General features: G+C 49.3%; 1 protein-coding gene across 1 annotated transcript in view; it reads right to left on the reverse strand.

The window, feature by feature from the left end:
- Window positions 1-23,485, reverse strand: part of LOC142246573 (uncharacterized) — a 26,806-nt gene extending 3,321 nt beyond the window's left edge. Inside the window, exons 1-4 of the mRNA XM_075319638.1 lie at window positions 23,122-23,485; window positions 15,850-15,976; window positions 6,065-6,138; window positions 843-1,197 (exon numbers count right to left, since the gene is read on the reverse strand). Of these exons, the coding sequence (XP_075175753.1) occupies window positions 843-1,197; window positions 6,065-6,138; window positions 15,850-15,976; window positions 23,122-23,440 (875 nt within the window). The 5' untranslated portion in view covers window positions 23,441-23,485. The remainder of the gene's footprint in view (window positions 1-842; window positions 1,198-6,064; window positions 6,139-15,849; window positions 15,977-23,121) is intronic.
- Between the last annotated feature and the right edge of the window lie 2,694 nt (window positions 23,486-26,179).

Raw genomic sequence — 26,179 nt, forward strand, 5'->3', positions numbered from 1 at the left:
GAGCCGACGCCGAAGAAATTCAAAGTGTCAAGCTCAGCAGGGAAGGTTATGGCGTCCGTTTTTTGGGACGCTGAAGGAATTATTATGGTGGACTTTTTGGAGAAGGGATCCACTATTACGGGCTCCTATTACGCAGAACAAATAAGAAGATTGCGGGAGGCTATCAAGGAGAAAAGGCGCGGCAGATCGCCAGATCTAGCCCCCAGTGACTTCTTTCTCGTTCCTCGCCTCAAGGAACACCTCCGGGACAAGAAATTTGACGACAATAGCGACGTGATAACCGCTGTTGGGGATTTATTTGAGGGTCAAGATCAAGAATTTTTTTCGAAGGGAATTCTAAGTTTAGAAAAGAGATGGACTAAATGTATAGACTTGTTAGGAGACTATGTAGAAAAATAATTTTTTTTTAATATATTCCTTGTGTTTATTATTGATTATCATTACTTTTGGATCGCCCCTCGTAGAGCCCTCGAGCGGGAAGGTGGAGAGCAGGACAGAAATAAGATTAGATATCATGAGGGAGAATACAATGATTTCTTTATGAATTAAGTCACAAAACATCCAGGAGTGAAGGTTAGTATTAATATTCTGCACACAGAGGAGCGGACATGGAGCCTGTGACGTGGCACTAGAATATAATCGGGCAGTGATGGACGGCACAGACCACTTATCTCCTCCAGACAATCATATTTATTAATAATGTGGGGAAGGGGCTCCATGCATGGGTAACTCCTCCAGTGTAAGGAGGCTCACAATGATGTAGGACATGTAACTGCCTGACCTGCGGATCTACAGACACATTACTGGTCTACTGGTGATGAGCCATAAACCAAAAGGGAGACCTTTTTCTCCTTTCCACTTCTTTCTCCAATTCTTCCCTCCTGACGCGTTCTCTGTCCTCTCTGTCCTGTACTTTCTCCAGGTCTCTGTTGTGGGCAAATTCAAATAGGATTCTCTTCCTCTCCAGCTTCTCCTTGTTGGGATCTCGTGTCTCCTCCATCCGGAACTCCACATCTCTCATGATCTCGTGCAGACACTTCAGGATCCCCTCGTGTTTCCCCCGGGTTTTCTGGTGATCCTCCGCTGTGTAATTCTCCACCGGGAATATGTTCTCCACCCCCATCCTCCTGAACTTCTCCTGAATGTCTGAGAGATGCTCATTCAGCCTATGGGTGAGGACCACAGTGGGGAAGAGACCTAGATCAGAGAGAGGACAACGTGTTAATACCGTATGTGTCTAATGAGGTGGTTAGTTAAAGGGAACCTGTCACCAGTTTTATGCCCTATAAGCTGCGGCCACCACCACCGGGCTCTTATATACAGCATTCTAACATGCTGTATATAAGAGCCCAGGCCGCTGTGACAACATAAAAAACACTTTATATAATACTTACCTAACGGTCGCGCAGTTGGCCATATGGGCGTCTCCGTTGTCCAGTGCCGGCGCCTCCTCTTTCGGCCATCTTCGTCCTCTTTCTGAAGCCTGTGTGCATGATGCGTCTACGTCATACCCACTTGCCGGTCTTGCGCAGGTGCACTACAATACTTTGATCTGCCCTGCTCAGGGCAGATCAAAGTGCGCCTGCTCAGGACCTGAATTCCGGCGAGTGTGGGTGACGTCGGACGCGTCATGCACCGCGGCTAGAGAAGAAGGAGAATAAAGATGGCCAAAAGAGGCGGCGCCATCACCATAGAACAGAGACTCCCATATGGCCAACCGCGCGACCGTTAGGTAAGTATTATAAAGTCTTTTTATGTTTTCACATCGGCCTGGGCTCTTATATACGGCATGTTAGAATGCTGTATATAAGAGCCCGGTGGTGGTGGCCGCAGCTTAAAGGCCAATAAACTGGTGACAGGTTCTCTTTAAGGTCAAGGTTGTGTTTTTGAGACCTGATCTTGTACTTCACGTACAGATCTAGGAGACCCTCGATCACAGTATTGTAGGACATCTCCGAGACGCCCACCCTGGATTGGAGCTACGTTCTCTAGATCCTTCTCAATAATTTGGAGCTAAATCTACTACAGATGAGTGAAACTTTTGCAATTAAAATTCATGAGATTCATCAAATTTTTCCCAAAAATTAAATTCAACGTGAATTATCTGTATATTATGTGATGGGACAGCTGCACAACATAATGAAGCTGGACAGGCCTTCACGGGGTCATGGGAGCCTTCTCTGGCTGATGCCATCTGCTGCAATGTTTGATATTTCGGTGGCCACTGGAGGCAATTTATGCAACATGAGATATCACATTCAAATTCACTGAAATTTTACTGAAAAATGGACTCTTATTCGATTTGCATCATCTCTTGGAGTTACTTAGAACGAGAGTAGGAAAGGAGGAATTGGTTTGCAGTAGTTAGAGAGTTTTGACCCTACATATTAGGAATTGTGAATATTTTGAAAACCATTATTATTACAATAATGAGATGCAAATTGCCCCTTCAAAGAGAAGGCGGTAGCAGTCCAGAAAGTCACAATTGCGATCTACCCCAAGATTTAGGATAAGAAGCTGACCAGAAACTCCATTTTCAGACTCCGGATTTGGGGTTCTTGCCCCTCATCAGCACAAAGTAGAAAATTCAATATGGCTGCATGTGATTCCTCTGAAAGGGGTCTAAGGCAGAGGTCTAAAACACGTGGCTCACGGACCGCATGTGGCCCCTCAGGCTTCTTCTTGCAGCCCACAGGCCCGTGTACCCTGTGATGATTGCGGCCTGTGTCGGGGGCCGCAGTAGTCAGTGCTTTATTCCATTTGAATGAACTGCTGGCACTGTGCAGAGCTCTCTGCAGAACTATACCTAAGGCAGCCGCCGGCCAATCACATGCAGCAGCTGATGTAGGCATATGACGTAAGCTGCTAGCCTCTGATTGGCTGGCGTCTGCCATTGGTTTAGGGCTGCAGAGAGCTCTGTGCAGTGTCAGCAGTTCATCCAAATGAAATAAAGCACTAACTACTGCAGAAATGGCCCCTGGCACCGGCCGCGATCATCACAGGGTCCATGGGCCTGTGGGCCGCAAAAAGCAGAAAAGAGGGAATGGAGGACAGGTGATAAGAATCTTTTTTTTTATGTGTACAGTATATGAAGAACAGCAAATAAGGGGAAATTACTACAGGATGGGGCATTACTATAAGATCGGGACAAGGATGGGCATATTACTACAGGATGGAGATAAATATGGGCACATTACTACTGGATGGGGACAGGATGGGTACATTACTACAGGATGGGGACAAGGATGGACGCATTACTACAGAATAGGGACAAGGATGGGCACATTATCACAGGATGAAGACAAGGATTAGCACATTACTACAGGATAGGGACAAGGAAGGGCACATTACTACAGGATGAAAACAAGAATGGGCACATTACTACAGGATGGGGACAAGGATGGACAGATTACTACAAGGGGACAAGGATGGGCACATTAATACAGGATGAGGACAAGGATGGGCACATTACTACAAGGGGACAAGGATGGGCACATTACTACAGGATGAGGACAAGGATGGGCACATTACTACAAGGGGACAAGGATGGGCACATTACTACAGGATGAGGACAAGGATGGACACATTACTACAAGGGGACAAGGATGGGCACATTAATACAGGATGAGGACAAGGATGGGCACATTACTACAAGGGGACAAGGATGGGCACATTACTACAGGATGAGGACAAGGATGGACACATTACTACAAGGGGACAAGGATGGGCACATTACTACAGGATGAGGACAAGGATGGGCACATTACTACAAGGGGACAAGGATGGGCACATTACTACAGGATGAGGACAAGGATGGACACATTACTACAAGGGGACAAGGATGGGCACACTACTACAGGAATGAGGACAAGGATGGACACATTACTACAGGAAGGGGACAAGGATGGGCACATTACTACAGGATGAGGACAAGGATGGACAGATTACTACAAGGGGACAAGGATGGGCACATTACTACAGGATGAGGACAAGGATGGGCACATTACTACAAGGGGACAAGGATGGGCACATTACTACAGGATGAGGACAAGGATGGGCACATTACTACAGGATGGGGCACTTTATTACATGATGAAGACATTACTACAATATGAGGACACCATAGAAATATTACTACAAGATGTTGGCCAAAATTACTATATAGTGCTAATTGAAAACCAATATTACTTACATGAAGGAGATAAAATGTAAAAAAAAAAATATTCGAAAGAAACCTTGGATTTTTTTTTTTTTTACCATTAAAAATGCTTTTTTATATATCAACTAAAATAAACAAAAAAGGTCATGTTATCTCCACATCTACTAAAAATGTCACTTTGTCCTGTAAAGAATGTGCCCCCCCAAATATTACATTTTTCTATGTGCGGCTGAGTTTGAGACCCCTGGTGTAGAGGATAAAATCTCTGCTGAAGAGCACCAGGCCAGTGTAAGGAAATATTTGAGCCTTGCACTCACAGCACGGAGAAACCTTACCCCTTACACCCCGTCAGATGCCTCGCACCTGGCAAAATCAGATCTCCTGTGTTGATCTAATTAGAGGAAAACTCCCCACATTATGATTTTCTAAATCTATCATTAAAGGATCCGTATTGTCTTTTAGGATTGTTACCCCCAATAGTTCCAGTCCTTTTCCTCTCGGAAGAAACAATTTACATATTTAGATTTCTAAATTAATGATACAAATAGATTAGACTTTTATTTTTGCATCAATCTGAGAACAGTCAGTAAGGCCAATGGTCTAGTGAATACCGGGGCAGATGCAGCAGAGGCCATTGTGTAGGAAAAGAGGACGAGACGGCATACCTCCCAACCGTCCCAGATACAGCGGGACTATCACGCTTTGCATTGTTTGTCCCGTTGCCACGGGCGGGACGGCCGTATGCTGGGCTCCGCCCACCCACTCTCTCCCCGCCTCCCTGCTTTTCCCTCCTACCATCCTAACACGTGACGTGGCATAACAGAGAGGAGCGCGCTGCCCGAAACTAGTCTCTGTCTGCTCTGTGCTGCTGCTAAGGTATGTAAACTGAATCTCCCCAGCGCTGATTTCACCCCCACCCCCGGCCGGAGCCTCTCTGTGCGATCGGCCGGCTGCCTCTCTGTGCGGGCGCCCCCCGCCGCCTGTCTGTGCGGGCGCCCCCCGCCGCCTGTCTGTGTGGGCACCCCCCGCCGCCTGTCTGTGCGGGCGCCCCCCGCCGCCTGTCTGTGCGGGCGGCCGGCCGCCTCTCTGTGCGGGCGGACGGCTGCCTGTCTCTGCGGTGGACGGCCGCCTCTCTGTGCGGGCGGCCCGCCACCTCTCTGTGCGGGCGGCCGCCTCTCTGTGCGGCGGCCCGCCGCCTGTCTGTGAAGGCGACCGGCCGCCTCACTGTGCGGGTGACCGGCCGCCTCACTGTGGCTGCTTGCGTCTCCGTGCTGGAGGCCCGCTGGCTGCCTGCGTCTCCGTGGTGGAGGCCCGCCGGCTGCCTGCGTCTCCGTGCTGGAAGCCTGCTGGCTGCCTGCGTCTCCGTGCTTGGGGCCTGCCGGCTGCCTGCCTCTCCGTGCTGGAGGCCCGCCGGCTGCCTGCGTGTCCATGCTGGAGGCCCGCCGGCTGCCTGCGTGTCCATGCTGGAGGCCCGCCGGCTGCCTACGTGTCCATGCTGGAGGCCCGCCGGCTGCCTGCGTGTCCATGCTGGAGGCCCGCCGGCTGCCTGCGTGTCCATGCTGGAGGCCCGCTGGCTGCCTGCGTGTCCATGCTGAATGGGTGTGGATGGGGAGTGGATATGGGCGTGACTGTGAAATGGGTGTGGTTAGGGGGCATGGCCTAAAAATTTGTCGCGGCGCGCGTACTTTGTCCCTCTTTTCCTTCTTTAAAAGTTGGGAGGTATGCGAGACAGGGATGTTTGTCAACTTTTCCTCAGCCCTCATCAGTCAGCAAAATGCTTGTGAACTGATGCTATTTTGCTTTATATAGACAAAGCACACAAAAATCAATTTTTAGGAGAAAATATTTTTTCTGTAAATTTCGAGATTAATTCATGTCAAACCCATTCCTTGTCTCTTTGTGTACCTGTTATGGCTCTGGCCTTCTCAATAATCTCGCTCAGCTCTTTAGCTTCCTCTGGAGTTATGGTTTTCTTTGCACTGTGGGATACATGAGATTTACAAAGTAATCCACTGAAACCATAAAAAATGAAATAGTCTCCAGCACCAGGAAGGAGAAGTCATGGAAGCATGGAAATCACAGGATGAAGACGTTATTGATCTGAAATAATGAAAAAATGGGGAAAAAAAATGTTCATGACATCTGGATTTCGAGTCTGAGCCTCGTGCAGAAATCCTGGCACCTCCAGCCTCGGCTGCGATCACTGTGGTCATTAATGGTCGTTTGAGGAAGATTCTGCTGCTGAATGGACTTGGGCAAATCATCAGAATTCACTGCCGGCAGCTCCTGTGTAATCACCGATCAATGACATCCCTGATGTGCTCAATGGAGACAAGTCCAGAGACGCTGCAGCCATGGGAGACAAGTTCGGAGATGCTACAACAATGGGAGACAAGTCTTAAGACGTTGCAGCCATGGGAGACAAGTCTGGAGACACTACAGTCATGGAAGACAAGTCTGTAGATACTGTAGCCATTGCAAACAAGTCTGGTAACACTGCAGGAATGGGAGACTAGTCTGGAAATGTTACAGCCATGGTAGACAAGTCTCTAGACGCTCTAGCCATGGGAGACAAGTCTGTAGATGTTGCAGCCACGAGAGGCAAATCTGGAAACATCGTAGCCATGAGAGTCAAGTCCAGAGATGCTGCAGCCAAGGGAGAAAAGTCTGTAGATGCTGCAGCCATGAGAGCCAAATCTGGAGATACTGTTGCCATGAGAGTCAAGTCTGGAGATGCTGCAGCCATGGGAGACAAGTCCAGAGATGCTGCAGCCATGGGAGACAAGTCCAGATGGGAGACCAGTCTGGAGATGCTGTAGCTATTGGAGACAAGTCCAGAGATGATGCAGCCATGGGAGACAAGTCCAGATGGGAGACCAGTCTGGAGATGCTGTAGCTATTGGAGACAAGTCCAGAGATGCTGCAGCCATTGGAGACAAGTCCAGATGGGAGACCAGTCTGGAGATGCTGTAGCTATTGGAGACCAGTCTGGAGATGCTGCAGCCATGGGAGACAAGTCCAGATGGGAGACCAGTCTGGAGATGCTGTAGCTATTGGAGACAAGTCCAGAGATGCTGCAGCCATGGGAGACAAGTCCAGATGGGAGACCAGTCTGGAGATGCTGTAGCTATTGGAGACAAGTCCGGAGACGCTGCAGCCATTGGAGACAAGTCCAGAGATCCTGCCACCAAAGGAGCAGGTTTGAACACACAGGCTGCTCACAGTGGTGCGAGGAACATGCAGCATGGTGTTGCCGTGCTAAAAATAAGCTCCTGGGATACTTTATAAAAAAGGCCACAAAAACAGTTCTATGATTGATCCAATCTCTACTGGAAGTGAAACTGGACATCACATAGTGATCCTAATGCATGAAACATTGTTTTCTTAAACCATGAAAAAGCAGTTATGACAACTGAAGATTGGGTAACGCCGTGAGAGGCCTTCTCCTGGGATCATGGTGTGGGGTGACAAACTGTACAGTATCTGGACCCCTCTAGCCTTCATTCCCTCAGCGTTACATTGATTTGGGCGTGGAATCAGTGGTGTGGACATTTCTGCAACATGTAATAGGAGCCATTTTTCTACACGACAATGTAATTGAACACATCGGGGACGTCATTGGTCGGTGATTACACCGGAGCTGCCGGCAGCGGATCCTGATGATTTGCACATTCTGGGACAGAACCTTCCTCAGATGACCATTGTGACCTCAGTGATCACAGCTGAGGCCAGAAGTGCTGGGATTTCTGCACGAGGCTCAGACTGGAGACTAAAGAAATTGAGGCGAAACAACATTTTCAAAACCTTTCTTTCCATCTTTTACATATAATAATCACATCTGTCCATCATGTGGTCTCCAGTATTACACATTTCCTTCCTGGTGTTGTAGTTTCAATGCTGAGCCCATGTAGCCACGTCATGCAGCAGACAAATCTATGTGGTCTGTTTCTATAGTTTGCGCTCCATGGTCTGTCTCTATTGTGTGCGCTCTGTGGTCTCTCTGTGCACTCTGTGGTCTGTCTCTATGGTGTGCGCTCTGTGGTCTGTCTCTATGGTGTGCGCTCTGTGGTCTGTCTCTATGGTGTGTGCTCTGTGGTCTGTCTCTATGGTGTGTGCTCTGTGGTCTGTCTCTATGGTGTGTGCTCTGTGGTCTGTCTCTATGGTGTGCGCTCTGTGGTCTGTCTCTATTGTGTGCGCTCTGTGGTCTCTCTATGGTGTATGCTCTGTTGTCTGTCTCTATGGTGTGGACTCTGTCCTCTGTCTCTGGTGTGCGGTCTGTGGTCTGTCTCTTTGGTGTGCGCTCCGTGGTCTGTCTCTTGGTGTGCGCTCTATGGTCTGTCTCTATGGTGTGCGCCCTGTGGTCTCTCTATGGTGTGTGCTCCGTGGTCTGTCTCTATGGTGTGGACTCTGTCCTCTGTCTCTATGGTGTGCGCTCTGTGGTCTGTCTCTTTGGTGTGCGCTCCATGGTCTGTCTCTTTGGTGTGCGCTCTGTGATCTGTCTCTATGGTGTGCGGTCTGTGGTCCCTCTCTATGGTGTGGGATCGTGGTCCGTCTCTATGTTGTTTGCTCTGTGGTCTGTCTCTATGGTGCATACTTCATGGTCTGTCTCTATGGTGTATGCTCTGTGGTCTGTCTCTATGGTGTGCACTCCGTGGTCTACCTCTATGGTGTGCGCTCCATGGTCTGCTTTTTGGTGTGCGCTCTGTCTCTATGGTGAGTTCTCCAAGGTCCCTCTCTATGATGTGCACTCTGTGGTCTGCCTCTATGATGTGCACTCTGTGGTCTGCCTCTATGGTGGGCGCTCCATGGTCTGTCTCTATGGTGAGTGCTCCGTGGTCCCTCTCTATGATGTGCACTCTGTGGTCTGCCTCTATGATGTGCACTCTGTGGTCTGCCTCTATGGTGGGCGCTCCGTGGTCTGTCTCTATGGTGAGTGCTCCGTGGTCCCTGTCTATGGTGTGTGCTCCATGGTCTGTCTCTATGGTGTGCGCTCTGTGGTCTGTCTATGGTGTGCGCTCTGTGGTCTGTCTCTATGGTGAGCGCTCTTTGGTCTGTCTCTATGGTGAGCGCTCTGTGGTCCCTCTCTATGGTGTGCGCTCTGTGGTCCCTCTCTATGGTGTGCGCTCTGTGGTCCCTCTCTATGGTGTGTGCTCTGTGGTCTGTCTCTATGGTGTGGGCTCCATGGTCCCTCTTTATGGTGTACGTTCTGTGGTCTGTCTCTATGGTGTACGCTCTGTGGTCTGTCTCTATGATGTGTGCACTGTGGTCTGTCTCTATGGTGTGTGCTCTGTGGTCTGTCTCTATGGTGTCGGATCGTGGTCTGTCTCTATGGTGTGTGTTCTGTGGTCTGTCTCTATGGTGTGTGCTCTGTGGTCTGTCTCTATGGTGTCGGATCGTGGTCTGTCTCTATGGTGTGGGCTCCATGGTCCCTCTCTATGGTGTGTGCTCTGTGGTCTGTCTCTATGGTGTGCGCTCTGTGGTCTGTCTCTATGGTGTGGGCTCCGTGGTCCCTCTCTGGTGTACGTTCTGTGGTCTGTCTCTATGGTGTGCGCTCTGTGGTCTGTCTCTATGGTGTGTGCTCTGTGGTCCCTCTCTATGGTGTGGGATCGTGGTCCGTCTCTATGTTGTTTGCTCTGTGGTCTGTCTCTATGGTGCATACTTCATGGTCTGTCTCTATGGTGTACGCTCTGTGGTCTGTCTCTATGGTGTGCACTCCGTGGTCTGCCTCTATGGTGTGCGCTCCATGGTCTGCTTTTTGGTGTGCGCTCTGTCTCTATGGTGAGTGCTCCATGGTCCCTCTCTATGATGTGCACTCTGTGGTCTGCCTCTATGATGTGCACTCTGTGGTCTGCCTCTATGGTGTGCGCTCCATGGTCTGTCTCTATGGTGAGTGCTCCGTGGTCCCTGTCTATGGTGTGTGCTCCGTGGTCTGTCTCTATGGTGAGTGCTCCGTGGTCCCTGTCTATGGTGTGTGGTCCGTGGTCTGTCTCTATGGTGTGCGCTCTGTGGTCTGTCTATGGTGTGCGCTCTGTGGTCTGTCTCTATGGTGAGCGCTCTGTGGTCTGTCTCTATGGTGTGCACTCTGTGGTCTGTCTCTATGGTGTGCACTCTGTGGTCTGTCTCTATGGTGTGCACTCTGTGGTCTGTCTCTATGGTGTGCGCTCTGTGGTCTGTCTCTATGGTGTGTGTTCTGTGGTCTGTCTCTATGGTGTGTGTTCTGTGGTCTGTCTCTATGGTGTGTGTTCTGTGGTCCGTCTCTATGGTGTGCACTCTGTGGTCTGTCTCTATGGTGTGCACTCTGTGGTCTGTCTCTATGGTGTGCGCTCTGTGGTCTGTCTCTATGGTGTGCACTCTGTGGTCTGTCTCTATGGTGTGCGCTCTGTGGTCTGTCTCTATGGTGTGTGCTCTGTGGTCTGTCTCTATGGTGTGTGTTCTGTGGTCTGTCTCTATGGTGTGCACTCTGTGGTCTGTCTCTATGGTGTGCACTCTGTGGTCTGTCTCTATGGTGTGCACTCTGTGGTCTGTCTCTATGGTGTGCACTCTGTGGTCTGTCTCTATGGTGTGCACTCTGTGGTCTGTCTCTATGGTGTGCACTCTGTGGTCTGTCTCTATGGTGTGTGCTCTGTGGTCTGTCTCTATGGTGTGCACTCTGTGGTCTGTATCTATGGTGTGCGCTCTGTGGTCTGTCTCTATGGTGTGTGCGCTGTGGTCTGTCTCTATGGTGTGTGTTCTGTGGTCTGTCTCTATGGTGTGCGCTCTGTGGTCTGTCTCTATGGTGTGTGCGCTGTGGTCTGTCTCTATGGTGTGTGTTCTGTGGTCTGTCTCTATGGTGTGCGCTCTGTGGTCTGTCTCTATGGTGTGCACTCTGTGGTCTGTCTCTATGGTGTGTGTTCTGTGGTCTGTCTCTATGGTGTGCACTCTGTGGTCTGTCTCTATGGTGTGTGTTCTGTGGTCTGTCTCTATGGTGTGCGCTCTGTCCTCTGTCTCTATGGTGTGCACTCTGTGGTCTGTTTCTATGGTGTGCACTCTGTGGTCTGTCTCTATGGTGTGCACTCTGTGGTCTGTCTCTATGGTGTGCACTCTGTGGTCTGTCTCTATGGTGTGCACTCTGTGGTCTGTCTCTATGGTGTGTGTTCTGTGGTCTGTCTCTATGGTGTGAGCTCTGTGGTCTGTCTCTATGGTGTGTGTTCTGTGGTCTGTCTCTATGGCGTGCACTCTGTGGTCTGTCTCTATGGTGTGTGTTCTGTGGTCTGTCTCTATGGTGTGTGTTCTGTGGTCTGTCTCTATGGTGTGTGTTCTGTGGTCTGTCTCTATGGTGTGCACTCTGTGGTCTGTCTCTATGGTGTGTGTTCTGTGGTCTGTCTCTATGGTGTGAGCTCTGTGGTCTGTCTCTATGGTGTGTGTTCTGTGGTCTGTCTCTATGGCGTGCACTCTGTGGTCTGTCTCTATGGTGTGTGTTCTGTGGTCTGTCTCTATGGTGTGCGCTCTGTCCTCTGTCTCTATGGTGTGCACTCTGTGGTCTGTTTCTATGGTGTGCACTCTGTGGTCTGTCTCTATGGTGTGCACTCTGTGGTCTGTCTCTATGGTGTGCACTCTGTGGTCTGTCTCTATGGTGTGCACTCTGTGGTCTGTCTCTATGGTGTGTGCTCTGTGGTCTGTCTCTATGGTGTGCACTCTGTGGTCTGTATCTATGGTGTGCGCTCTGTGGTCTGTCTCTATGGTGTGTGCGCTGTGGTCTGTCTCTATGGTGTGTGTTCTGTGGTCTGTCTCTATGGTGTGCGCTCTGTGGTCTGTCTCTATGGTGTGTGCGCTGTGGTCTGTCTCTATGGTGTGTGTTCTGTGGTCTGTCTCTATGGTGTGCGCTCTGTGGTCTGTCTCTATGGTGTGCACTCTGTGGTCTGTCTCTATGGTGTGTGTTCTGTGGTCTGTCTCTATGGTGTGCACTCTGTGGTCTGTCTCTATGGTGTGTGTTCTGTGGTCTGTCTCTATGGTGTGCGCTCTGTCCTCTGTCTCTATGGTGTGCACTCTGTGGTCTGTTTCTATGGTGTGCACTCTGTGGTCTGTCTCTATGGTGTGCACTCTGTGGTCTGTCTCTATGGTGTGCACTCTGTGGTCTGTCTCTATGGTGTGCACTCTGTGGTCTGTCTCTATGGTGTGTGTTCTGTGGTCTGTCTCTATGGTGTGAGCTCTGTGGTCTGTCTCTATGGTGTGTGTTCTGTGGTCTGTCTCTATGGCGTGCACTCTGTGGTCTGTCTCTATGGTGTGTGTTCTGTGGTCTGTCTCTATGGTGTGTGTTCTGTGGTCTGTCTCTATGGTGTGTGTTCTGTGGTCTGTCTCTATGGTGTGCACTCTGTGGTCTGTCTCTATGGTGTGTGTTCTGTGGTCTGTCTCTATGGTGTGAGCTCTGTGGTCTGTCTCTATGGTGTGTGTTCTGTGGTCTGTCTCTATGGCGTGCACTCTGTGGTCTGTCTCTATGGTGTGTGTTCTGTGGTCTGTCTCTATGGTGTGTGTTCTGTGGTCTGTCTCTATGGTGTGCACTCTGTGGTCTGTCTCTATGGTGTGTGTTCTGTGGTCTGTCTCTATGGTGTGCGCTCTGTCCTCTGTCTCTATGGTGTGCACTCTGTGGTCTGTCTCTATGGTGTGCACTCTGTGGTCTGTCTCTATGGTGTGCACTCTGTGGTCTGTCTCTATGGTGTGCACTCTGTGGTCTGTCTCTATGGTGTGCACTCTGTGGTCTGTCTCTATGGGGTGCACTCTGTGGTCTGTCTCTATGGTGTGTGCTCTGTGGTCTGTCTCTATGGTGTGCACTCTGTGGTCTGTCTCTACAGTGTGTGTTCTGTGGTCTGTCTCTATGGTGTGCACTCTTTGGTCTGTCTCTATGGTGTGTGCTCTGTGGTCTGTTTCTATGGTGTGCGCTCTGTGGTCTGTCTCTATGGTGTGCGCTCTGTGGTCTGTCTCTATGGTGTGCACTCTGTGGTCTGTCTCTATGGTGTGCGCTCTGTGGTCTGTCTCTATGGTGTGCATTCTGTGGTCTGTCTCTATGGTGTGCGCTCTGTGGTCTGTCTCTATGGTGTGCACTCTGTGGTCTGTCTCTATGGTGTGCGCTCTGTGGTCTGTCTCTATGGTGTGCACTCTGTGGTCTGTCTCTATGGTGTGCACTCTTTGGTCTGTCTCTATGGTGTGCGCTCTGTGGTCTGTCTCTATGGTGTGCACTCTGTGGTCTGTCTCTATGGTGTGCACTCTGTGGTCTGTCTCTATGGTGTGTGTTCTGTGGTCTGTCTCTATGGTGTGCACTCTGTGGTCTGTCTCTATGGTGTGCACTCTGTGGTCTGTCTCTATGGTGTGCACTCTGTGGTCTGTCTCTATGGTGTGCACTCTGTGGTCTGTCTCTATGGTGTGTGTTCTGTGGTCTGTTTCTATGGTGTGCGCTCTGTGGTCTGTCTCTATGGTGTGCGCTCTGTGGTCTGTCTCTATGGTGTGCGCTCTGTGGTCTGTCTCTATGGTGTGCGCTCTGTGGTCTGTCTCTATGGTGTGCACTCTGTGGTCTGTCTCTATGGTGTGTGTTCTGTGGTCTGTCTCTATGGTGTGCGCTCTGTGGTCTGTCTCTATGGTGTGCGCTCTGTGGTCTGTCTCTATGGTGTGCACTCTGTGGTCTGTCTCTATGGTGTGCGCTCTGTGGTCTGTCTCTATGGTGTGCACTCTGTGGTCTGTCTCTATGGTGTGTGTTCTGTGGTCTGTCTCTATGGTGTGCGCTCTGTGGTCTGTCTCTATGGTGTGCGCTCTGTGGTCTGTCTCTATGGTGTGCGCTCTGTGGTCTGTCTCTATGGTGTGCACTCTTTGGTCTGTCTCTATGGTGTGTGCTCTGTGGTCTGTTTCTATGGTGTGCGCTCTGTGGTCTGTCTCTATGGTGTGCGCTCTGTGGTCTGTCTCTATGGTGCGCGCTCCATGGTCTGTCTCTATGGTGTGTGCTCTGTGGTCTGTCTCTATGGTGTGTGTTCTGTGGTCTGTCTCTATGGTGTGCACTCTGTGGTCTGTCTCTATGGTGTGCACTCTGTGGTCTGTCTCTATGGTGTGCACTCTGTGGTCTGTCTCTATGGTGTGTACTCTGTGGTCTGTCTCTATGGTGTGCACTCTGTGGTCTGTCTCTATGGTGTGTGTTCTGTGGTCTGTTTCTATGGTGTGCGCTCTGTGGTCTGTCTCTATGGTGTGCGCTCTGTGGTCTGTCTCTATGGTGTGCGCTCTTTGGTCTGTCTCTATGGTGTGCGCTCTGTGGTCTGTCTCTATGGTGTGCGCTCTGTGGTCTGTCTCTATGGTGTGTGTTCTGTGGTCTGTCTCTATGGTGTGCGCTCTGTGGTCTGTCTCTATGGTGTGCGCTCTGTGGTCTGTCTCTATAGTGTGCACTCTGTGGTCTGTCTCTATGGTGTGCGCTCTGTAGTCTGTCTCTATGGTGTGCACTCTGTGGTCTGTCTCTATGGTGTGTGTTCTGTGGTCTGTCTCTATGGTGTGCGCTCTGTGGTCTGTCTCTATGGTGTGCGCTCTGTGGTCTGTCTCTATGGTGTGCGCTCTGTGGTCTGTCTCTATGGTGTGCACTCTTTGGTCTGTCTCTATGGTGTGTGCTCTGTGGTCTGTTTCTATGGTGTGCGCTCTGTGGTCTGTCTCTATGGTGTGCGCTCTGTGGTCTGTCTCTATGGTGCGCGCTCCATGGTCTGTCTCTATGGTGTGTGCTCTGTGGTCTGTCTCTATGGTGTGCACTCTGTGGTCTGTCTCTATGGTGTGCACTCTGTGGTCTGTCTCTATGGTGTGCACTCTGTGGTCTGTCTCTATGGTGTGCACTCTGTGGTCTGTCTCTATGGTGTGCGCTCTGTGGTCTGTCTCTATGGTGTGCACTCTGTGGTCTGTCTCTATGGTGTGCGCTCTGTGGTCTGTCTCTATGGTGTGCACTCTGTGGTCTGTCTCTATGGTGTGCACTCTGTGGTCTGTCTCTATGGTGTGCGCTCTGTGGTCTGTCTCTATGGTGTGCACTCTGTGGTCTGTCTCTATGGTGTGCGCTCTGTGGTCTGTCTCTATGGTGTGCACTCTGTGGTCTGTCTCTATGGTGTGCGCTCTGTGGTCTGTCTCTATGGTGTGTGTTCTGTGGTCTGTCTCTATGGTGTGTGTTCTGTGGTCTGTCTCTATGGTGTGCACTCTGTGGTCTGTCTCTATGGTGTGTGCTCTGTGGTCTGTCTCTATGGTGTGTGTTCTGTGGTCTGTCTCTATGGTGTGCGCTCTGTGGTCTGTCTCTATGGTGTGCGCTCTGTGGTCTGTCTCTATGGTGTGCACTCTGTGGTCTGTCTCTATGGTGTGTGCTCTGTGGTCTGTCTCTATGGTGTGCACTCTGTGGTCTGTCTCTATGGTGAGCACTCTTTGGTCTGTCTCTATGGTGTGTGTTCTGTGGTCTGTCTCTATGGTGTGCACTCTGTGGTCTGTCTCTATGGTGTGTGCTCTGTGGTCTGTCTCTATGGTGTGCACTCTGTGGTCTGTCTCTATGGTGTGCACTCTGTGGTCTGTCTCTATGGTGTGCACTCTTTGGTCTGTCTCTATGGTGAGCACTCTTTGGTCTGTCTCTATGGTGTGCACTCTTTGGTCTGTCTCTATGGTGTGCACTCTGTGGTCTGTCTCTGTGGGTTGTTCCCCTATTCTATACGTCTTACCTGTAAATGAACACCGGCACTATGAAGTCCATGCTCTGCTCCTGCATTTCGGCCTTCAGCAGTATGTCCATCATGTCCTTGAAATCCTTTTGCCATTTAACTTCAGTGTCCAGAGGAAGGAAATTACCTAAAACAGCAAAAATATCACAAAAATCTGTGTAATATCGGACGGTCGTATTATTCTATTCCCAGCACTAGGGGCAGCACAAGTCTCAGCATTCCTCGCTGGCTGCCGCGATATCAGCGACACATCGGAGTCGTAGTCACGAGGCGTCTGATATCTGCACTGAGCAGAAGACAACCTGTGCTGGTGACTGTGGGGAACACGGAGGACATGAGCTGACACCGGAGCCCCGCGAACGCCCCACACCGTTATATCACCATGACATTTACACTTGGGCACCAATTGATCAAAGCTTTTACAATAGAAATCTGGTGGAAGAAGCTTTGAAACGTCAAAAATATTTGCACAATTTGATGTTGCTGAAGAATTTGTTACTTTTGTTGTTTTTACCCCCATGATGGCCGGCTCTGCCAAAACTGATAGAGCTGGGGCGGAGCGAGGAGTCGCCTGCTGGTCAGTCTTATGATGAGCCGTGGTATACACTGTCAGGAAGCGACCTCCAGTCCCAGACTAGAGTAAGACTGTGGCAGGAGCTCGCCACCTTCATAGGTGATGTTCCGATGCGGCGTTCTAACCACAGGTGATTCGTGCTTTACTTCCAGGTCAGAACACCGGCCACTACTTTCCTTCTTCATACCTGGTAATAAATTTTTGTTTGATGATATAGATATATATATCTATATCTATATATATATACATATATATCTATATCATCAAACAAAATTGTATTACCAGGTATGAAGAAGGAAAGTAGTGGCCGGTGCTCTGACCTGGAAGTAATCACTTGTATATTATACTAGTTGTAGTACTCGGCGTTGCCCGGGATAGTAACTGTCTCTCTGTCTCTCTCCCAGTCTCTGTCTGTGTGTTGCTGTCTCTCTGTCGCTCTCTTTCCTTGTCTGTCTGTGTCTATGTCTCTGTCTGTTTCTATGTCTCTGTCTGTCTTTGCAGTGGTCTATCTGTCTCTATCTCTGCGTCTGTGTCTGTCTCTCTATCTCTGTGTTTGTCTCTATGTCTGTCTGTCTCTCTCTTTCCCCGTCTGTCTCTTGCCCCATCTGTCTATTTCCAGGTCTCTTTCCAGGCCTGTCTCTTTCCGTCTGCCTCTTTCCCCGTCTGTCTCTTTCCCTGTCTGTCTTTTTCCCCGTCTGTCTTTTTCCCTGTCTGTCTCTTTCCCCATCTGTCTCTTTCCTGGTCTGGTCTTTCTCTTTCCTGGTCTGTCTCTTTCCTGGTGTGTCTCTTTCCTGGTCTGTCTCTTTCAAGGTCTGTCTCTTTCAAGGTCTGTCTCTTTCAAGGTTTGTCTCTTTCCCTATCTGTCTATTTCCCCGTCTGTCTTTGTCTCTTTCCTTGTCTGTCACTTTGCCCGTCTGTCTCTTTCCCGGTCTGTCTCTTTCCAGGTCTGTTTCTTTCAAGGTCTGTCTCTTTCAAGGTTTGTCTCTTTCCAAATCTGTCTCTTTCCAGGTCTGTCACTTTCCAGGTCTGTCTCTTTCCCTGTCTGTCTCTTTCCCCGTCTGTCTCTTTCCCCGTCTGTCTCTTTCCAGGTCTGTCTCTTTCCAGGTCTGTCTCTTTTCCAGGTCTCTTTCCCTTTCTGTCTCTTTCCCTATCTGTCTCTTTCCCTGTTTGTCTCTGTCTGTTACTTTCACCATCTGTCTCTGTCTGTCTCTTTGTCTGTCTTTATCTCTCTGTCTCTTTCCCTGTCTGTCTCTCTGTCTCTCTCTCTATATCCGTCTCCCCACCGACATCATATTACCTCACATATAAGCTTCTTATACTATGAATGTCTTTTGTTCCTATAGCAACCAATCACAACTCCTATTAATAAACTGTAGTTCCAGGCTCTATTCACTTTAATGAAGGCATACTTATAGGAGAGTAACTGTAAAGCGCGGGGTTAAATTTTCCTGTCAAAACATAGTCTACGACGTTCCCTGGGTCACATAAGGTGTTTGTGTAAAATTTTGTGATTGTAAATGCGACAGTACGGATTCCTTTAGCGGACATACAAACACACACACACACACACATACACACATACACACACACACACACACACACATATATACACACACACACACACACACACATATATATACACACACACACACACACACACACATACACACACACACACACACACACACACACACACACACACACACATATATATACACACACACACAGCTTTATATATTAGATATTTGGACTTATTAACTCACATTTTACACCTACCCGTGAGGAAGCCACATCACAGCAGGCGAAACACATGGAGTCTATTCTTTTCCTCATCTAATTCAATCTGCCTCCACTCCTCTTATCTTTCTTACCACCCTTCAGGATCTATACGTCTGTGAGTATATGAGCTATTGTGTCTCGGGGTGTAAGGGGATAACAGGGGATGGGGTTCTAGAGTGGTCGTCAGGCTATGGGGGGCCCTGCTGTCCCTAATCCCAGAGGTACCTCTAGTGGTGAGGATGTCTGGGCCGCCTTCCTTGCCCTGGTCCTGGCCAATCCTGATCTTATATCCCCACTCCCCCACCCCAGAGGAGGAGCGGGCATCAGCAGCCACCTCTCAGCTGGGGCAATACCCGTCCAGCAGCACCGGGCCGGGCCCCTTGCCTCTGCACAGGGGCGATCAGTGCAGTCACTCGCGGTCTAATCTACAGCTCAGTGTGGACAGTAAAGTTACTTCTGTATTTAGTGCACAGTCCACATAAACCGCGCATAGTCTCAGCTTTACTTAACCCAATACGTGGGACACATTTCTGAGTCAAGAAAACCACATCCGTTTGTTCATTGCAAAGGAGAATGCATTTTTTGGAAAGTAGAGCTGTTGTTCTTGTCACTCTGATGCATCACACGAGGGGTCCCGTCTTTGTGTTGCCGAACACGCTGAAACGCAATATAACGTAGTCTAACAATATGTACGGTGCGTTCCAATAGACGGTAATGTTAAAAAAGTAACGTTAAGTGTTTGTTTTCTGGAAAGGACGGAAATTGTGAATAGTTAGTGGTCCTCTGTCCCCTCACGCTCACTGCTCCATGCATAGAAAATTGAAATGGAATATTCCGATATTATATTTGTATTTTTGCATAATGTATGTATAGTTTGTACATTTGTATATTTTGTATTTTTTTATATTTTCTGCATTTTATTATGTATAAATGATGAATATTTGTAATGCACATAATGTTGCTAGCATTTATCATTATCATGAGCTGTGTGTGCTCGGGAGGTGGATTATCCATTAAACCTTCAGTTGCATTGATCTGTATCAGGACTGAGAGGGTTAAACACACTTGGAACGCGTGGATCGCACCGCTCCTGCGCGCTGTTTGCTGTCTAATGCACTGTATTCCAACCAGAATAATGCAGGCGTCACACGGTACGATCTATCGGGCAATATGTCGGCGGGGTCACGTCGTAAGTGACGCACATCCGGCATCGTTTGACATATCGTAGCGTGTGACAGCTACGAGCGACGGTGAACGAGCAAAAATGCTCACCTTATCATTGCTCGTTGACACGTCGCTCATTTTCAAAAAGTCGTTTCGTCTTCTGCGCACAGGTTGTTCATTGTTCCTGAGGCAGCACACATCGCTCTGTGTGACAACCCGGGAACGACGAACACAGCTAACCTGCGGCCGCCGGCAATGAGGAAGGAAGGAGGTGGGCGGGATGTTTACGTCCCGCTCATCTCCGCCCCTCCGCTTCTATTGGCCGGCCGCTGTGTGACGTCGCTGTGACGCCGAACGTCCCTCCCCCTTCAGGAAGAGGATCTTCGCCGCCCACAGCGAGGTCGTCCATGAGGTAAGTGCGTGTGACAGGGATTAACGACTTTGTGCGCCACGGGCAACTAATTGCCCGTGACGCACAAACGACAGGGACGGGTATGATCGCTCGTGCGATCACACGATATATCGTACCGTGTGACGCCCGCATAAAGGAAATCTCGTATGTTTGAGAGCCGGGTCCTGATTTCTACTCTTTGGATTGTTTGGAGCCATCTTTAAAACTTTCCGTTACTTTGTTTCCATCCATTTCTGGGGCTTCTTGAACTGTTTGGGGTCATTGTCCTCCTTGAAGATTCATGATATAGAATGCAAACCCAGCTTTCTGACACTGGTCTCTATATTGCCACTCGAACTCCTCTGGCAATCTTCAGATTTCATGATGTCTTGCACACCGTCCCCAGTGCCAGAGGCAGCAAAACAATCCCAAAACACCTCTTACCTCCACTAAACCTAACTGTAGGTGCTGTGTTCTTTTCTTTTTAGATTATGATTAAGGACTAGTTTTTTGCTTTAAAATTTATGAAGTCCGAAACGCGTTAAGCTCTATGTTCCATACTTTCACCATGGTCTTCATATAAATTTTTAATCATGTATTAATAAAGAAATTATATTTTTAATATATTTTTGGAATCGGTGCTGGGTCCAACTCTTTATTTTTTTTTACTGTTGCTCTTTTCTTTTTAGGCCTCATTCTGTTTGCGGTAAACAGTAAAATAATGAGCTTTGCCAAAAAGCTCTATCTTGGTCTCATCTATCCACAAGATGCTTTACCAGGAAGATTTGGTTACTCATGTACGTTTTGGTATTGTTTCTATCTTGGTGTCAGCAGTGGGGTCCTCCTGGGTCTCTTCCATAGTGTTTCATTTCATTTAGATGTGGATGTGTCGTGGGCGGGGGGTGCACCGCTGCTTGCGCTGCACGCTCGGGTCCGGCGCTGCTGCGACGACTGCTCGGCGGCTCGAGCGGTGGGCCGGATCCGGGGACTCGAGCGGCGCTCCTCGCCCGTGAGTGAAAGGGGTGGTTTGGTTTGGGGATTTGGTCCGTGACGCCACCCACGGTTTGTGGTGAAGGTGGGCACCACCGCTGCTGGTGACGGGGATTCCGGGAGCGTTGTTAGGGTGCAGCTGAGATGTTTTCCCCCCTCCATGGGTAGGGGTTGGTGGTCCCGGGGCCCGGTGAGGTGACGGGGAAGCAGGGCTGGCGAGGTGACGGGGACAGCGCGGCGCGGTGTCGGATGGCACTGGTGTACTCACTCAGCAACAGATACATGCAAAGTCTCTGGTAAACCAAACGGCTGGATGGACGGGTCCCACAGCCGGCTGCTGTGGCCTCTCCCGGACAGTTGATGGCGGCTGTCTTTCCCTGCACCTGTTTATGTGTTCGGCTCCGATGGCTTCCCACCGGTAACCCGCTCCCCAGCGTATAGGTGCCGGAGGAGCCCCTTTTGCCCGCAGGCTCTGGCCCTTGGAACTCTAACTGTGGCGGTAGCTGTATTCCCTTTCTCTGGTCGGACGGTTGCCTACTATTGGGTTTTGGCTGCTAGGAAACCCCTGGGGTTCCGGTCACTGACGGATTTGACCTTTAACGGCGGCTCCAAGCCTGGTCGGGGTCTGCAGGCCCTGCCTGTTTGTGCTGGCTTCACTTCGCTCCTCGGTTCGGTACCGGCGGGCCACCGCCCATCCCCGGTCCTACAGTTCCGCGTTGATCGGCCTCTCCTGCAGACGGCCACCACCGTCTGCCAACCTTGCTGTATGTGTTCCGGGCCACGCACCCAGACACAGTCAGTTTGCTCCTTCACTACCACTTCTCTAACTGATCTGCTCTCTCTTCCTTTTCCCCCCTCCAGGACTGTGAACTCCTCAGTGGGTGGGGCCAACCGCCTGGCTCAACCCCACCTGGTGTGGACATCAGCCCCTGGAGGGAGGCAACAAGGATTTTGTGTCTGGCTGATGTGCCTGTCTCGGGGTGGGGGTGTGTGTTGTAGTACCTGTGACGACCTGGCTAGTCCAGGGCGCCACAGATGGATAGTTCTCACTAACACTGATGCCCCCTGAGCCTGCAGGACAGCTTGGATATCTTTGGAACTTGATTGGGGCGGCTAATCCACTATCCAGACTATACTGCATTACAAACTTTCATCAATTTTTCTATGCCATCCACATCCAAGGAGATCAACTACAGCGCCATGGGATGTAAACGTCTGGCTTATGTTGTGCACTGGGGACAAAGGAACATCAAGATCTCTGAAGATGAACTTGAGAACCAAAATTGTTGAAAAGTATCAACAATCTCAAGGTTACAAGTCCTCAGACAGTTCTGTTTTCCTCTTTCTGTTCTCCATACTTAGCGTGGCACACAAAGACACACAATGCAAAAACTGAGTCAACTTCTCTTTTTATCTGATTTCTGGTGTGATTTTCATATTGCCCACTCCAGTTTCTTGCCACAGGTGAGTTTGAACGAGCATCACATGCTGGAAACAAAGTTGATTACCCACAATTTTGGAAAGGAGCCAACAATTTTGTCCAGCCCATTTTTGGCATTTTGTGTGAAGTTATCTCCAATTTGCCTTTGTTTTTTTGTTGTTTGAAAACGCATAAAAGGGAATAAACATGTGTATAACAAAACATGTAATTGCAATAATTTTATGGGAGAAATACTTTAATTTATGGAACAATTTCAAGGGTGCCAACACTTTTGGCCATGACTGTTATGTATTTAAATGTGTGTATATACATAAGGTTAATCGGCCATGACAAGGGCCGGGTTTTTGTTAACAGTCAAAGAGATGGGTGGGGACAGTTGTTCACAGATCTCCACCCCGGGGTGTGGTGCTTCACTTAGAATGGAGCCCACTAGTCTCCTCTGGGGTCTGTGTGTGGAGGTATGAAAGCCTCCTGTGGCACTTCTCTTGGTAAGGAGACCAGTGTTAGCGGGTGAACCTCGCCGTGGTATATTAGTGCTCTCTTTATTTTCTTGCACGGTGTATTATTGAACTTCTATTTTAGGGCAATGTCTTTTTTGTTTATTGTTTGGCCTCTAACTAATATATGCATGCCTAGATTTAAGAACACCTGCTAATTAACGTTGTTTATTTGGGGGGGGGTGGCTTTCAGACTTTTGCTATGGGGCCCCATGATTTCTAAGTACACACTTGTAACTCATACTAACATATATTACAAAAAAAAGTAAACAAACCCCAAATGTTGACAACTAAAAGTCAACTCCAGGTTAATGACAGATCCGAGCTTTACTGGAAGACGTCTCCAGAGAAGCCTCAGATTTACCGGTTGATTTCAAATATTTATCTGTTTTTGCTAAGAACTTTTATGAAAGTGAGTTAAACCTCCGGCACTCACCCAGTTGAGCATAGATCTCCCCGGTCTCGTCCTTGCTCATTTTGGCACATCCTCGGTTGTCCACCAGGGTGATGTTCCCCGTCAGGTCATGCGCCTTCCTTATCATGGTCTCCGGCTTCTCCGCTGACCCGGCCACCTTGGCGTGGGTCATATAGGGTCCATCATCCACCACGTACTTACAGGAGTTGATGAAGGAGGATTTCCCATGACCGGTGAAACCGAAGAGCTGCAGGAGAACCCGGGAGTATCCCTGATTACCAAGAGGTCCATTATCCAGGGAGAAGGTACAGATAAAATCTCTCATGGCCCGAGAATCCATAGCTGCTGCTGCTGCTGCTTTCAATATCTACTAGAATGAAAGTGAAAGGGATTTCATGAACCTTGTCTATTTATCTGGCAGGATATGAGAGCAGGAATTTAACCCTTCCTCTAGTGGAGTGAAAAGAGACATCACCACTGGTGCAGCCGTTCCGTGATTGGGACCAGGAATAGTCCCACTTCTTAGGCTATATGCGCACGCTGCGGTTTTTGTCTCGTTTTTTGTGCTTTCTTTTTATGTCAGCAATTTCTGACTTTTGACTTCCCAGCAACGTCTATGAGAAGTCCGATTTTCTGTGTGCAGATTGCAGTTTATTTGTCAGCAGTTTTTTTGACAAAAAGCAGCATGTTCATCTTTCTTACGTTTTTGTCAACTTTTGTCACCCAATGAAATTAACGAGGGGATGAAAAATGGATGTAAAACACATGGTTACAAACTGTTTGTGTCTTGCATATGTTTTGTCAATAAAAATGCAGCTCACGAACTTAATTCCAGAATGACCATATCAATGCTGGAGTGATTTTGGGGTGTAGGTGTCTCCCTCTCTCTCTACAAGCGCTACATACTCACTGATCACCGGGCGGCTGTCACACTGCTCCCGCTGCAGCTCTTTGTTCTTCCCGAGCTAGCCACTTATTAGGCTCATACATATTCACTGCTTCCCCCTCTCACCAATGTCTGTGGTTGGTTGCAGTTAGACCCGCCCCCACACTGAGAGACAGCCGTCTGACTGCAACCAATCACAGCTGTTGGTGGGCTGGTCTATTTCATATAGTAAAATAAATAAATAAATAAAAATAACCCAGTGTTGCGGTCCCCCCAATTTTGATACCCAGCCAAGATAAAGCCCCACATCTGGGGCTGGTATTCTCAGACTGGGGAGGTCTATGGTTACTAGGCTCTTCCCAGCCTAAAAATATCAGCCAGCAGCCGCTCGGAATTCTCGCATCCATTAGATGCGACAGTCCCTGCACTTTATCCGGTGGTGAAAGAGGGTGCTTTTATGTCTTTTATTTCAAATAAAGGATTTTTTGGGTGTTTGTGTTTATTACTTTCTGTGAGGGAAATCCTGGGATATTAAGAGGAATGATGATGTCCAGTCATCATTTCTCTCATCACCCCCTGAGGGCAACCCCCCTCCCTTGTCCCTTCACACACTGAGGTACTTCTCAGATGCCCAGCATCTGGAAAGGTGTGAAGTCCCACTTACACCTCCAACAGCCATCTCCTCTGATATGGAGATTGCTTGTTCTCTCAGGCCTTTAAAACAAAGAGAGAGAGGAAGACCCCCTGGGAGTTGTGTCCACTCATCAAAGAAAGTGGACAGTGACCTAGCAAAACCAAAAGGAAGCTAGTCACCGCAGGAGAGCATACTGCTGGCTCCGTAATATCATACCCAGTTATGATATTACCGTGCGTCTCAGCCATACACCCTCTACATCGCTAGAATCGGGACTTCGAGCCGAATCTGTGCATATCCTCGAAGTCTATATGGCACCCTGGGGCGGCGAGATATAGAGAACTGCTAGTAGGAGTCCGGTAAATGAGTCGTGCTTGGACTCAAAATGCAGAGGGGACCCGGGCGGATCTGATGGCACCAGAACCGTCCCGATCGGACCTCCCAGTCCGGAGTTGCGGGTAATAGCCCCTTCTGGGATCTTACTCTGACTCAATGCAGGGGGAGTGGCAGTGCTTCCCTGTGAGGTCACTAAGGTAGGAGGGGACGTGGATTTGCCCAGGTTGATAACCCCAATTTGGCCATTTTCCAGTGTTCTTTTGCTCAGGGGTCTGGTCAGGGAAGACCTGTGAGGGAGATCCTGTAAACCTGGTCCACGCGCCCCCCTGTGGCCAGACGCACAAGGTAACTGCTCGAACTGTGTATGCCTGTTTGTAAACCATGCTTTATCTGTAACTGTTCTCTGACATAACTGTATATTCTGTAGATTCCGTAATGTATATATTGTAGTTTCTAGTGTGGCTTAGGCTGATTAAATTCTATAATTAATCTTGGGCTGTTCTGTTATTTCGATCTTGAATCCCACGTCTGTGTGTTCGGCTAATAGTTACCGTAAATCGGTTGGTGGCAGCGAGTGTGTGCCAAGGATCATTGTGGGGCAGCCAGTGAGAGGCGAGGAGGTTCTTATATATTCCGTCCGCGGAAGTCGGAGGAATATATACCCTGCTCTCACCGGGGACCCTTCAATCATCGGCACAGGAGAATAGCGGCCTCCTTGCTTATTTTCGGGCAATTCCATAATTGGCCTGACTATAAGAGGGGCGCTAGAGAGCGCGTCACGTGCTCTGTCTGTCGGTCGGGAGGTATAAAGGAGGGGTGACCCCCGCTTGTTATCCCCCGATCGTGACATTGGTGGCCAGCACGGGGGATTTCTGAGTGACCCCCCCGGTGGTTCGTGACACTTTCACTTACAGATTAGTGATGGGGGTTGTCTCATAGAACCCTGCCATCACTAAGCTGGGGCTTAGTAGCAGCTGTGGGCTGTTATTAACTCCGTATTACCCCAATTGCCACCGTACCAGGGCAACGGGAAGAGCTGGGTCCAGCGCCAGAATTAGCGCATCTTATGGATGCACCACTTCTGGGGTGGCTGCACACTGCTATTGTTAGGCTGGAAAGGGCCAAATAACGATGGCCCTTCCCACCTTAATAATATCAGGTCCCAGGTTTCTGCTGTATCTTGACTAGTTTTAGAAAATGGGGGGGACCCCACGTCATTATTT

This window comes from Anomaloglossus baeobatrachus, chromosome 7, assembly GCF_048569485.1.
Source record: "Anomaloglossus baeobatrachus isolate aAnoBae1 chromosome 7, aAnoBae1.hap1, whole genome shotgun sequence".
Taxonomy (NCBI): Eukaryota; Metazoa; Chordata; class Amphibia; order Anura; family Aromobatidae; genus Anomaloglossus; species Anomaloglossus baeobatrachus.